Below are 15,822 nucleotides of genomic sequence, written 5' to 3'. Positions count from 1 at the left end.
CAGCTCTCTGGCCTTGTGATTTCTGAGAACCAGTTCTTAAAGATTTTCAAAGTTGGGTTTTTTATTGACTTACTGGCATGATCATAACTGAAATGCTTACACAGTTTAGACCACATAAATACAAGGAATTTAAGAGATTAAAATTGTACTGCTCATGTAAAGATATTAGTCACTCATACAACATTTCTTTCTTTAGAGGGGGCACCGGTGGCACAGTTGTCTAAGGTGCCACGATTTCGCTGTGCAGAGTTGCATCCCTTGGGCACGCCAGAAACCTATGATTGTGAGTTTGAATCCTGGTTCGCCCTGATTATGTTTCCAGGTTTGTCAGCGCCATACCCATGCTCGTGGGTTTCACCGGAGTGGTAAACATCTGAGACCTGCATCACTTCGGGCTTTCCTCCCACATTAAGCTGACACGCCGTGATAAAACTGGAATACTGTTAAAAACGGCATTAAACCCAACTCACTCACTCTCTAAAGACATTAGGTCATGTCAACTTAAACTTCTTAGTAGTGTAAGAGAAGATCCGGGTCTTCAGCAACCCATACTTGTCGTAAGAGGAAAACAAGGGTGGTCAGACTCGCTGATTTGGTTGATGCATGTCATCGATCCCAATTTGATTAATATCGGTGCTCATGATATCAATCACTGGATTGTCTGGTCCAGGCTTGATTATTTACAGACCGACGTCATATAGCTGGAATATTGCTGATTGTGGCATAAAACTACAAACAAACAAACAATAGTAGCGTAAGATAGCTGCACATTTCATGCTCCAGTCATAATGCTAGCGGCCAGTCCCATGCACCTGGTCCTTCAGCTATGTGGTCAAGGTGAGTAGGATCCCGGGTTTACCTATACATGTAGCAGCCCTGTCAGACCATATTCCATTTGTGGTACACTGCCGCGTAGCGCTGCCAAACAGTCGCCAGCCCTCATGACAGCGTACACGGACAACAGACCGGTAGGTGGTGGTGGTGTTGATGTAGGTGACGTCTCCATGGCTGACCTGGTTTCCGTGGTAATCCAACGTCCGACAATCAACAACTGGAACATCACTCAAGGTGAAGTGAAATGGGGTTTAACCTCAAGTTCAAGATTATTGCACTCACATATCAATGTGCATGCATGTGTGTGTTGGCTTGTACTGGTACGGACTAATCCCGATGTTATAGTGCCAGCCAACTCAGGTACCATGTCACAGTTTAACATGAATAACCCACTCAGACAAAGTATACTGACACCCAGAGGTGACTAGTCCTTATTTTAGCCCCTTAATGCCGAGCCCCAGGCAGGATAAAAACAAGTACCAACTTTTAACATCTTTTGGTATGACGAGGCCAGGGATTGAAACCCTGACCTTCTGCTCTCCAGGGTGCTGTTGTACAAAACAACTTTAGCGCTACGATTGTCATAGTCATAAGTCTATGTTAAGGTATTGGAGTTACAATCACCTTAGCATAAAGATCAATTTGTACAATGGCACTCTGGCAGACACTCTACCACCCGACCACGGAGCTGGTGGAACATCACAATCAGGTCATTCAACTGTCAACCACTGTCCACCACACAAATGCAATCAGGCTGTTCAATGACAACTTGAGCAGATTTTACACAGATATTACACATTAATGCTAAATATAATGTGCGTGTTCAGGAGCATACATTCAATTCCTTCCCTAATAAAGCAGGAATTGGCCAATCTCCACGTACAACAACAATGAAAATCAAAGCTACAACTGACTGACAAATGTCTTAAACCAGTAACGCTCCTATTACAGATGGCAACATGCAGTATGTTGCATGAGCACTCACCTGCATTGCCATGGCAACATACAGTATATCACATCAACAGAACACTCACCTTGGCACTGGGGCACCTGTCCAGACCAAGTACCATTCATGTTACAAATGAGACCTGGGTGGCCTCCGAGTCGATATCCCACGTCACACTTGTAGTGACAGGAAGTCTCTGGAGTGTTATAACACGGAGACCCGGTGTCAATGACCTCATCTCGGATTCGACCAATCACATTGAACTTGTGGGCGTGATCTACATCGGGTAGTTCTGGACATGACCTCACTGAAAGAGCGCCCATAACATTATTATGACTGCATCTGGGTAAGATTAAAAACTGTAAAAGAATTTTTCATTCTGTTTGGTCATGTACATACCAATGACCGTCAAGGTCAAGGATATCAGTGGGTGATGGTGTGAGCATGTATCAATGTAATCAATGCCACACACATGAGCAGTCTGTCACAAGGCAGTTTTACACATGTGCTATGTTCAGTAGGTCTTAGCAATCATTCTGTCCCTTTATACTTCAGGAAACTGGTGCAAAATTCTTCGAAGTTCACTGAAGATCTTGCCAAATTCCACAACTAAATTTTTATAAAGTTTCTTTCAGTGGACTACGTCATACCTTGGTTAACATATAAACAGCATGGGGCAACTGATTACTTTAATGTCCCACAGATACACACAGCTAACTGTGAGTGAGTACTTCAGTTCATTCAGGTGTCAGAAAGTCAGGAGTAAGTCAAACGTAATGCAGATGGAAAGCATTTACCACTTTGCTGAAACCACAAGTTACTGGAAGGCTAATGATCTTAAATCTGTCATTTCAACCTGTGAACAACAGATGCTGCACCTCTCAAAGTTGCCCTCGATACAGTTGCATCTCTTAATGTTGCCCTCGATACTGTTGCATCTCTTAATGTTGCCCCTCATACTGTTGCATCTCTTAATGTTGCCCTCGATACAGTTGCATGTCTTAATGTTGCACCTCTTGATGTTGCCCCTCATACTGTTGCATCTCTTAATGTTGCCCTCGATACAGTTGCATCTCTTAATGTTGCACCTCTTGATGTTGCCCCTGATACTGTTGCATCTCTTAATGTTGCCATCGATACTGTTGCATCTCTTAATGTTGCATCTCTTAATGTTGCACCTCTTAATGTTGCCCCTGATACTGTTGCATCTCTTAATGTTGCCCCTGATACTGTTGCACCTCTAAAGTTGCCCCTGATACTGTTGCACCTCTTAATGTTGTCCCTGATACTGTTGCACCTCTTAATGTTGCCCCTGATACTGTTGCACCTCTAAAGTGCCCCTGATACTGTTGCACCTCTAAAGTTGCCCCTGATACTGTTGCACCTCTTAATGTTGTCCCTGATACTGTTGCACCTCTTAATGTTGCCCCTGATACTGTTGCACCTCTAAAGTTGCCCCTGATACTGTTGCACCTCTTAATGTTGCCCCTGATACTGTTGCACCTCTTAATGTTGTCCCTGATACTGTTGCACCTCTTAATGTTGTCCCTGATACTGTTGCACCTCTTAATGTTGCCCCTGATACTGTTGCACCTCTAAAGTTGCCCCTCATACTGTTGCACCTCTTAATGTTGTCCCTGATACTGTTGCACCTCTTAATGTTGCCCCTGATACTGTTGCACCTCTTAATGTTGCCCCTGATACTGTTGCACCTCTTAATGTTGTCCCTGATACTGTTGCACCTCTTAATGTTGTCCCTGATACTGTTGCACCTCTTAATGTTGCCCCTGATACTGTTTCAGCTCTTAATGTTGCACCTGATACTGTTTCAGCTCTTAATGTTGCACCTGATACTGTTTCAGCTCTTAATGTTGCCCCTGATACTGTTGCATTTTTTAATGTTGCTACTCACATTCACATGTCTTCCTGACAGAATCCTGATGGTATGGAGGCCGACACACACAGTGGTCCCGGTTGATCGCCCCAGGGAGCAGGGTGGTGGAGTTGGAGGGACAGGGGACACACAGGTGGGGGCTCAGACTGTCCTTGTACGTCCCCCTCGGACACTCTAGTCACAGGAGACAAACATACATACACCATACACAGGGCTGCTGGGATGGTATTCATGTATTGGTGTACTCTCATGATGTATTAAATATCAATCTATAGCTGATATGAAGTGAAGCAGTTGCATAAAAATCAAGTAAATTCATTCCCTTGTCATGGTGTATGTTGAAAGTAAATCTCCATTTGCCCACAATACCATAGTTTTAGCCATATTCAGTACACATACTGAAAAAAATTAAATACACTACTCTGGTAATGAGTGATTTGTCTATTTCACCATCATATTTGCCTTGTTGGTACTTAGGGAACTGTCTCAAAAGGTCACAGTAACTTGCAGACTCTCACATGGATACATGGAGTGAAGTCTCTCACATGGATACATGGAGTGAAGTCTCTCACCTAGATACATGGAGTGAAGACTCTCACCTAGATACATGGAGTGAAGTCTCTCACCTAGATACATGGAGTGAAGACTCTCACATGGATACATGGAGTGAAGTCTCTCACATGGATACATGGAGTGAAGTCTCTCACCTAGATACATGGAGTGAAGTCTCTCACCTAGATACATGGAGTGAAGACTCTCACATGGATACATGGAGTGAAGACTCTCACCTAGATACATGGAGTGAAGTCTCTCACCTAGATACATGGAGTGAAGTCTCTCACCTAGATACATGGAGTGAAGTCTTTCACACGGATACATGGAGTGAAGACTCTCACCTAGATACATGGAGTGAAGTCTCTCACCTAGATACATGGAGTGAAGTCTCTCACCTAGATACATGGAGTGAAGTCTCTCACACGGATACATGGAGTGAAGTCTCTCACATGGATACATGGAGTGAAGACTCTCACCTGGATACATGGAGTGAAGACTCTCACCTGGATACATGGAGTGAAGTCTCTCACATGGATACATGGAGTGAAGTCTCTCACATGGATACATGGAGTGAAGTCTCTCACCTAGATACATGGAGTAAAGTCTCTCAACTAGATACATGGAGTGAAGTCTCTCACCTAGATACATGGAGTGAAGTCTCTCACCTAGATACATGGAGTGAAGTCTCTCACACGGATACATGGAGTGAAGTCTCTCACCTAGATACATGGAGTGAAGTCTCTCACACGGATACATGGAGTGAAGTCTCTCACACGGATACATGGAGTGAAGTCTCTCACCTAGATACATGGAGTGAAGTCTCTCACCTAGATACATGGAGTGAAGTCTCTCACATGGATACATGGAGTGAAGTCTCTCACCTAGATACATGGAGTGAAGTCTCTCACCTAGATACATGGAGTGGAGTCTCTCACCTAGATACATGGAGTGAAGTCTCTCACACGGATACATGGAGTGAAGTCTCTCACCTAGATACATGGAGTGAAGTCTCTCACACGGATACATGGAGTGAAGTCTCTCACCTAGATACATGGAGTGAAGACTCTCACATGGATACATGGAGTGAGGACTCTCACCTAGATACATGGAGTGAAGTCTCTCACCTGGATACATGGAGTGAAGTCTCTCACCTAGATACATGGAGTGAAGTCTCTCACCTAGATACATGGAGTGAAGTCTCTCACATGGATACATGGAGTGAAGTCTCTCACCTAGATACATGGAGTGAAGTCTCTCACCTAGATACATGGAGTGAAGTCTCTCACCTAGATACATGGAGTGAAGTCTCTCACACGGATACATGGAGTGAAGTCTCTCACCTAGATACATGGAGTGAAGACTCACCTAGATACATGGAGTGAAGTCTCTCACCTAGATACATGGAGTGAAGTCTCTCACATGGATACATGGAGTGAAGTCTCTCACATGGATACATGTAGTGAAGTCTCTCACCTAGATACATGGAGTGAAGTCGCTCACCTAGATACATGGAGTGAAGTCTCTCACATGGATACATGGAGTGAAGTCTCTCACCTAGATACATGGAGTGAAGTCTCTCACATGGATACATGGAGTGAAGTCTCTCACCGAGATACATGGAGTGAAGTCGCTCACCTAGATACATGGAGTGAAGTCTCTCACATGGATACATGGAGTGAAGTCTCAGGCATATTTATGGAAAATCATCAGATTTAAAAGGGGCTTATAATTAATATAAAGCATGATTTTTGCAATATGACATATCACTGCACCTAAACTTCAGAAATCAGAATACATGTACCTGCACAGGTAAATCCATTTCCATAGTAACCAGGTTTACACACACAGAGGTACTGTCCTGAGCGTGTGGTGCAGGTGCACACAGCATTGGCGGAACACTGGTTCTCACACAGCATCATGTTGCTGACGACGTCCCAAGTCTCCCGCTGCTCACCTACACAACACAAGTAGTGCACAGTATAACAACACTTGTCTTACAACGACAAGACACTTTATTACCCATAGGGTTAGAAATAACCCAATTCATAAAGATTTTTTTATGTCCACAAGTCCAAATAACACTTCTCGCACACCAGCATATTGTTTCCGTCATCCGAATGGCATTGTTGATGTCATTCAAATTTATTGTAACATAAGGTCGAATGACGTCACAACTATTAATGACGTCATAGCTGAATATAGTTGACGTCATTCAACAAATTGTGCTTTTCCAGGAGAGGGGCAGTGATCACTACATTTTTCGAAAGGGGAGCTCAAAAGGATTAAGAAAGAATGGGTAATAAAGAAATTATTACACTCACATGTGTGTCATTCTGATTATATGAAACGTGTGTAAGAATTCATATATTACCCTCGCTCTCGCTCAGGAAATTTGGTAAAATCAGTATAACACCCAGGCTTGTATAATAATCTCCACATAATAATTGCATTTATATTTCTAAAGATCTTTTATAGCAAAATAATACTTGTCAATTCCGATATTACATTGTGATCAGTTCTACACTTCCAGTAAGAGCCAGTTCTGATGCAGTAGCCTAAAGTGTCCTAGTGATGCTTCTCAGGGAAAGAGGGAGGTTGCTTCAAGAAATATATACAAATGCATTACGCTGAACATAACAATATAGCAATGACAAAACAGTTTGTCTGTATTACAAGAGTGAGTGAGGTGTGCTTTGCGCCGCTTTTAGCATGTAACTCTATTACATCACAGCCATTATTCTTGCAATTTGGTTAACATCAGACATAAAGAATCCCTAGATTTTCAACAGACGTCCTCTTCACTCTCAGACAACCTAATCAGTTGTTAAGAATACTGCATATTGTGACAAACACCCCCTCGCATGTCCAAAAGGCGATACAGGTCATTTCTTTCCAGTAACAACTACCTTGACCTTCAAGTACATTCAGTCATATGTCAGAAAAATACCCAGGGCTATATATAGTAGGTACATCAGGTATGACGTCTGAAATATCTGTGTGAGAAAAACCGTTGCAACAGCAGCAAAGCTCAAGTTCGAGCAAAAACATTATACAAATAATATATCAAAATAACCAATTTCAAAATTTAGAAAGCAGCATGGACGTACCATTATGAAGTGATCTGGCCAGCTCCTCGAACGTCCTAAAGTCAGGTAGGAAATAGGTGTGGTTGCTTAGAGGGGAGGCCAAGGTCCGTAACTCTGGCATGTAGGCATCCTTCACCCCGAAGGCATATATCTCCAGCTGGGGGCCACGGTCAGTTATATTCCAGCCCGGGTCCCACCTGAGTGACCGCAGTTCAATAGATGCCTGGACCGGTGCTGGACCGATGTTGGACTTCCCATCAGTCAACACAAACACAGCTTTCTTGGCACTGCGTCTTGAGTTTAAAAGGATTGCCTTAGCATTTCTCAATGCCTCATTTGTTGCAGTGTATCCAGACATTATCTTCTGACCCAACCGAAGTTGAATTTTGAGCATCATCGAACATTTGTTTTCACGACCTTCATCAAGGTCATTTATGTCAATGCTGACCCTTGTGCTGAAAGAAATGATTGCGATGCGAGTGTTGTCATGGCTAAGGGTGAAAAATTCCAACAGAGAACGGACAAAATTTAACATGGACTCCCATCCAGATCTAGGAACACTTGACGAACGGTCTAGAATAAACACAAGATCCACTTCTTGAGAGCTGAACCTGTTGTAAAAGTCTTCAACCATCTCTCGACCTTGTGACACAATAGTGCTGTCGCTTGTGACCAGGTGGAATGTCACACACAAACACAAAACGCATCCAAAATGTGCACACTCCCTCAGAATCATTCTGAAATTCTGAAGAAAAACAACATGATTATGAGAATGTTGTGAAGGTGGTATATTAGAGACTGATCTATGGGCGGCCATTTGGTCAAAAAATACAAAGTTGAAATAAGGACAAAAGTACGCAATTAAGATCAAATATTATGAATAAAGAACTAAATGTTACTACTAAAGGTCAAAATACAAAACAAACAGATGAGGGTTAAACATACAAAGTTGAGATAAATGTCAAAATTACGCAATATCAATAGTCAAATGTTACGAAAAGATGTCATAAGAAAAGAAAGAACAATGTGTGCGAAAGAACGTCATTGAGCACGAAAGGACGTTGACTATAAAGAACACCAGATAACTCTGCAATTTGTAAAACATTCCGAGTTTAATCGGCTTGTTCCGCCGTGTATATGATAACTGCATGCCAAGGTGCACAATGTATTACGTCATTCCTCGTGCACTCTCTGTCTGACGTCACATATATATACATGTGTAATCCAACATCTGCCTAACATTAGTACATGTATTTTGTATACAATCTTCAAACGCACATTTTCATCAACTTACAAGTTGTCTTTGTCACAATGTAAATGTGGATGTAAACAAGCGAAATAAATATGGTTTGAAAACGAATGCTGGCATCATAGATGAAAATCGATTTTCTTTATTTATGGGTAGCTCTTTTTCCTAACGAATGTCTAAGTTATACATATGCATACAAATCCATTTGATATATATATTTGTTGTTCAGATATTAGGCAGCATTTTGTTCGCAACACAGTTTCCGAAAAGCTGTTAAATAAAACAAATTCTCGCACAACGATCACTTTTCAGATGAAAATGTGAGTCTGAAACAAAACTCGGCATCATAGCATCCTAGTGTTGCACCAAGCATGAACAGTTATTGGATCATCGTAGATGAATCCTAGATTAGCATTAAGTGAGTGTTTTTTTAAGGTTGTATACAAAATACATGTACTAATGTTAGGCAGATGTTGGATTACACAGTATACTGGATTTATGAAAAGGCCCTTTAGCGGTGACAAAGCTTAAATGCAACATGTTTATACACAATGTGCTCATTATACATTATAAATACATGTATATATATATGACGTCAGACGGTGAGTGCACGATGAATGAAGTAATACATTGTGCACCTCGGCATGCAGTTATCATATACATGGCGGAACAAGCCGATTAAACTCGGAATGTTTTACAAATTGCAGCGCCATCTGGCGTTCTTTATTGTCAACGTCCTTTGTGCTCACTGACGTTCTTTATTGAAAACTTCCTTTCGTGCTCAATGACGTTCTTTCATACACATTGTTCTTTTTTTTCTTATGACGTCTTTTCGTAATATTAGACTATTAATATTACATACTTTTGACATTTATTTCAACTTTGTATGTTTAACCCTCGTCTGTTTGTTTTGTATTTTGACCTTTAGTAGTAACATTTAGTTCTTTATTCATAATATTTGACCTTAATTGTGAACTTTTGTCCTTTTTTTCAACTTTGTATTTTTTGACCGAATGGCCGCCCATACTGATCAACAACACAAAGACAAAAGTAACTGTGATCACATTTTTTTTGATAACTGAAAAATATTCATTCTAAGGATCATGTCTAAGATGTTGTGAAACCAATGAGCATAGGTGCAGTGCTGAAAAATCTAACAATTTTGGGATTCAAATCCATGATAACCAGATCCTGGTACTCCCAAGGGATACCACACTGCACCACTCTTAGGAATGCGACTCATTTTGGAAAAAATATGATTTCAGTGAAACAAACACAGTAGGTCTGATCCATATGTTGGCATATATTTTGAAAAAACAGCATCCACTGCCTGAAGCTTATGAGTACAATAACTCTAATTGTTAATTTATAATCTAAAACTAAACTTATACCATTGAATTCCATATTGATACAAGGTTAAATGTAGCAGCCATGCATTCAATATGGTTTACATTGACGTGAGAGTTACACCAGGGTCACAAGTCAAAGTTAGGCCTCAGTATAACTATTCTGAATATATGAATACATTGCAGCTAGTGGACATCAAACTTCCCAATGATATGTGCAGCAATGGCTGAGAAATAGACCAAAACAATATTTTCAATATCGCTACTGTGATTATATTACAAGAAGTATCTTTGCCCATTCCCTAGACACAACAGGTCAGAGCCTATGAACACAATTCCACCTTCTCAAAACCATTGTTTCAAAGATGTAGCAAATGCTGCATATACTAGATTTATAGATTTGTGAATGTAAAAACTCATGGATGACAAAAAGGAAAATACCCTAAAGAAATTACATAATGTTATTGCAAATAGCATCTTGTGACGGCATATCCTAATAAAACAAGACTATGAAGCAAGGTGTGGTGGAGTAGAGACCCCTCCCATAGGACAATAGGAGGAGGAGGAGGATTGTGGGCGCTGCAACAATGAGGACCGCCAGTGTTTACATGGCTGACATTCCAGCCCTGATAACTAGGTGTCACTTTCCTATTCTGGAATTTGTTATATGGTCATCCTTTATCTCAACTGAAGGAGCTGAATACTGCTTACTATTAATACTAATACAAATTATACAGACTGTGTGAATGGACATTTACTTTGTTTCATTGTGTTCGCTATAGATACTAAGCAAAAAAAAGTTAGGGATCATAAATATATTTTAGATATTTTTTATCGAGAAGACTGAGACCACAATTTCATAAAAACATCACAAACAATATTCATGATCCTTTAACTTGTTTTGTTCAGTATACATGCTTGGTTTCCATGACATTTAAAGACATTTCAGGTGAGTAGACTTTGACATGTTTGTTAAAATAGTACACACTGGTATATATATGGTAATGAGTGAGTAGGATTTTGAAGCGCTATCTTGCAAAATTTTCCAGCCATATCACAGCAGGAAAACGCAAGAAATTGGTTTCACACATAATCCCCATGTATATGGAATGAAACCCACTACTTGAGAGTATCTACCCTATGCTTTCTCCACTAGGATAACCAACTGCCAAGTCTTGTGGGAACCATCCAGGTATTGCATGTTAAGTATCAGCTTGAGTTATTGGATGGTTTTGTCTTTCAAGTTTTTCTGGGTTTTTTTTGTAGGACAGCGACCGCCCATGGTAAATAACACACCTCACACTTATCTCACTCCACCCTCAGACAGGGCTCCAACCTGTCCACCATGTTATTGTTGGGAGTAACTGACAAGGGAGTCAGTGAGTGACATTTTTAACAGTTTTAGGTATAATATTTCAGCTTAAACAGGCACGTGGTATTCAGATAAAAGTGTTAATGAAAGCAAGGATTATATCCTACCTAAATATTATCCTGGGGGAAGTTTTACTCTAGAGTATAGTATCTATAGGATAAAACACACTAGAGCATAGTATCTATAGGATTAAACACATTAGAGTATAGTATCTATAGGATTAAACACACTAGAGTATAGTATCTATAGGATTAAACACACTGGTATGGGTTCAAATTCACAAAGGAGAATCATCCTGACACTAGAGAATTTCATCCCCGGGATAAAAAATAGGGCAGGATAATATTCACTCTTACATTAACACAGATACTGGATTCAGGGAGGGAGACTGTCAGCTGCTGAAGTCATGTGCACCTGACAATCTCAACTATCAGACAAAGTCAGTTTAAATGACTCAATAGTCACTGGTCCATCAATGTGACATACAGATTACCAGGGGATCAAATCATCTACTGTTGTCTGTAAAGTGTCCTGGCTAGGTTGTATGTCAGCTAGTTATATCTCTATAAAATATTGGGTGTAATTGACACAGCATGGCCACATGTCACAGCCACTGACATCTTTTGTGAGATGATATCACCCTTTGTCCAGAAAAGTTGAGGAGGGAATAAATTAATTTATAATTTCTCTTAAAGAAAGAACATGGTAAGTTAATTCATTATTAAAACTCCTGGTGTTCATTCTCAGTATAGGTGTAGACACTGTCAATAGTACCATATGTGAAGCATGACACTGTCACTGTGAGATACACAACGTCCTGCAGGGCTTGTCACATGCTATCAACCACTGGTTTTCCTGACCAAGATGTTAAACACCCCTTGTGACACACCTGGACTATTGTGTACTGTGGTGGAAAACAACACAGACCCTCCCACCAGCCAGATCACTTTGATCTCAAGAAAACCATCTGTTGACTGTCCCTGTTGTGATGGAGAAACATCCTTCTCATCTGCAGCATCACTAGCATGGAACCAGCTACTATTCAAACTAGCCCTGTCCTGTCTTTTCTACGTTCACAGCACTTCTCAAGATACCCTTCCACCAAGCTCATCTCTACAAACTTTCCAGTGTGCACTCCGAGCTTGTCCTGGTGTATGGAGATTAGCACATAATATATGGACTATTATCATAAATTCAATGACACTATTCTGCTGTTTACATTCAGTTTACAAAATATAATTCTTTAAACTACTTTTTGAATGTGTCATATGCAATACAAGCAATTTTAAAAAGAATGTACATCTGTAAATTAGTCTATGTTGGCTTTATAGGTTAATTGCAGTCAAAATTAAATATGGCCGAATGTCAAACAATCAATAAGTCGGTGTGTAGATGCAATGGGCAAGTAAAAACCCTGTACTTGCACCAGGAGTGGGTTACGTTTCAGCAATATGATCCCCAACTCCCTGTGTTATCACAGACAGACTGCCAGTGACGTGACGACCAGCTGACACACATTACATCAGTGTTGACATGTGGTGTTTGTAAACATTCAACAATATCTAAACCTATCAACATGTAATTTACATGCTTCATCTAAGTTAATCAGTGTGTTTGGTATTTGAGAGAGTTTAAACAATGAAACGTGTATGTCTGTGTGAGTCCAAGCTGTGTTGAGGTATGTAGATCACGTTTCTATAATGAGCGCCTCAGATGTCATGAGGTGACATATATTGATGGTGTTTTCTATCACAAGATACTGGGAAATGTGAAAACTTTCAAATGTGTTTCAATTGTATATCACTGTTAGTGACTTTAATTGACTCTGTTATTACACATGTGTGTAAATGTTTTGATTGTGATTGTAACCATAATTTGTATCAACCAATTAATGTCAATTAAATGTATGTTATCCGATAAATTTATTAAAACATTTAATGAATAAACCTGCCCCAACTTTAAAAAAAAAAAAAAATACACATTTCTCTTTATTGAAATCATTTTGAATACTTTTATAAAATAATAGTCAGCATTTTTTACCACTGATTTAGTTTTCAGTTCCTATGGAAAATCAGTCAAAATTAGTCATCTTTTTTATTAGATGATCCACAGCTATCCTATACCATCTGCACTATGAAATATTATTACACAAGTTTACTACAAGTTAACACGTTAAGAGATTGATGTGTGATGGAAATATTAACAATTAGTTGTTGCCCATGAAATATAATAGCCCCTAAGCCTTCGCACCCTAGATGGTAGTGATATATTGACAAATAATGACATCAAAGACATGTCAGTGAACACAGAAAGTGACTTCAGAATGACATTTGCTACAACAGATCAACTTCTGTCTCTCCTTCACATAATAGACATAAATCAAATGTGAAGTGAATTGTGTCCAGGTCTTCAATCCACAATCAATGTTGCATCCAATGAAAACATATCAAAACTGTATAAAAGTTACCAAACACAATGACAAGAATAACAGATATATTTCTACAAGTGAAAAGTAAGCATCAGGTGTCATCAAGGTGGCGAGGTAATGGGAGTACACCAGTTTGTGCCTGTATTATCTGTGAATGTTATTCACCAGCAATGCTAAACTATTTGCCCAATTCTGGAGTACTTCTCCCATTGCAACAATATAGCTAAAGGATTGGAATGCAAAATGTGACATATCACCAGAGACTATGTAAAACTATTGGTTATTAAAAGAACAAAACAGTGTACTGCCTATTGATGAGTATAGATCCCCAAGAAAGTGAGAGCATGCAGACAGCTGTACCTGACTTAGACAGGGGACCAGTCACACAGCCAATCAGGGCATCACAATACCTTTCTTGACAATTGTGGTAACCATGGTATTTGCCTGGCTGACATAAATATTTTTGTCATTAAATTTCGCTTCGTTTTTAGGGGTGGACACTCTTCATGCTGCTTATTTTGTATCAGTATTCCAGGAACGAGACGATTTAGATGTCATGGAAGCCTACAATGCAATCAAATGTACAAACAGACCTCTTGCATTGCAAAGAGAAATCAATTCATAATTTGATCTTTATAAAAAAAACCTACTTGGTATTGTCGTCCCCATGTGAGATATTGCTAGAATTCCCCACCCCAAAACACTGTAATACTTGGGTGGTGACATTGGGTACACATTCTCCACTAGCAGCAGTCACCAGTCCCAAAGGTCAGAGAGTCATAGGTTTAAACTGAGCAAATAGATTATCATTAGATTTAATTGAAAATAAACATTTGGATATAATAAACATATTATTTCAAATAAATTCATGATGAGGACTTAGAATTGTTCACATAAACTAAAACTACTGCTGTAATATATTGAGCAGAGTGACCGTGGTACTTACTTGTAGTGAGGGCTCCAGTACTGGCAGTGGTGGGACCTCCACACAATCAGCACACAGATAATGACGACATGCTGGCCAGGGGGAAACCTGATCCCACTCACAACACAATAGGCAGGTCTTGAAGGTGGCACCAGGTCTATAACTCTTGTCATGTTGGGAGAGAGGAGCAGTGATAAACTGCCTGAAATAGAGGATGCAGCATTTATGTGAGGAATCTTGCTGTACAAAGGTCATTATCATTACAATGAATTAATTAAGTGATGCTTCATTTCTACAACATGCTAATGTAACATCTAATACTATGTTAGAATCCACAACTAAAGATTTAATTTGATTGTCAATACATTGGAATTTTTGGATATGATTTTAATAATATTGTTGAAAAGTCCTTCCACAAGAGCCTTGGATATAGAGAATATTTCTTGAACATGACTTCAACAAGGGCATGTAATATAAAGAATATGTGACTGAGGGAGTGAATTTGGTTTAACACCACTTTGAACCATATGGCAGTTACATCCCGCTGAAGGTCATCCTGATGTGGAGGAAAGCCAGAAGTGATGCAAGTCTCAGACATTTATCACTTTGGTCAATCCCTCGGTCATGGGTATGATGCGGAAAAATGTGAAAACACAACCAGGGCGAACCAGGATTTGAACCACTATCACATGTTTATTAAGCGAAATAAATTGTGTTTTGACATGTTTACAATTATATGTTTGTTTCTTTGTTTGTTTCTTTGTTGTTTAATGCCACACTCAGCAATATTCCAGCTATATGACAGCGGTCTGTAAATAATCAAGTCTGAAACAGACAATCCCATGAGCATTGATCAACCAAGTCAGCTAGCCTGACCACCCAATCCTGTTAGTCGATCGCCTCTTACTACAAGCATTGTTGCCTTTTACACAAAGCATGGGTCGCTGAAGGCCTATTCTAACCTGGATCTTCATGAGTGTACAATTATATAAACAGTATTACCTCCAAGCTGACAATGAGAGTAAATTGGTACAAAATTCTGAAACAACTTATTTTCCACACAGTACAATTTTTTTAATTTCAATATTTTTTTATATAAATGTGGAAAATAAGTATAAGTTTAATACGGAAAAGTGATTTGTTTCAAATATAAAAAATACTTTCTTCAAAGAAAATAAGTAAACTAT

General features: G+C 39.6%; 1 protein-coding gene across 3 annotated transcripts in view; it reads right to left on the bottom strand.

Annotated features, from left to right (window-relative positions):
- Positions 1–15,822, bottom strand: part of LOC124138953 (sushi, von Willebrand factor type A, EGF and pentraxin domain-containing protein 1-like) — a 49,317-nt gene that overhangs the window by 26,649 nt on the left and 6,846 nt on the right. For 2 of the 3 annotated variants that reach the window (XM_046505875.2, XM_046505877.2), the window contains exons 1-6: positions 14,657–14,905; positions 7,337–8,060; positions 6,031–6,183; positions 3,693–3,848; positions 1,869–2,087; positions 860–1,051 (exon numbers count right to left, since the gene is read on the bottom strand). In XM_046505875.2, the coding sequence (XP_046361831.2) occupies positions 860–1,051; positions 1,869–2,087; positions 3,693–3,848; positions 6,031–6,183; positions 7,337–8,060; positions 14,657–14,896 (1,684 nt within the window). In that variant the 5' untranslated portion in view covers positions 14,897–14,905. Of the gene's footprint in view, positions 1–859; positions 1,052–1,868; positions 2,088–3,692; positions 3,849–6,030; positions 6,184–7,336; positions 8,061–14,656; positions 14,906–15,822 lie in introns of those variants that run through there. The other variant, XM_046505876.2, reaches the window with a different exon arrangement.

Source organism: Haliotis rufescens, unplaced genomic scaffold (assembly GCF_023055435.1).
Source record: "Haliotis rufescens isolate VD_foot unplaced genomic scaffold, xgHalRufe1.0.p SCAF_19, whole genome shotgun sequence".
Classification (NCBI taxonomy): domain Eukaryota; kingdom Metazoa; phylum Mollusca; class Gastropoda; order Lepetellida; family Haliotidae; genus Haliotis; species Haliotis rufescens.
This window is presented reverse-complemented; position numbering and strand designations above follow the sequence as displayed.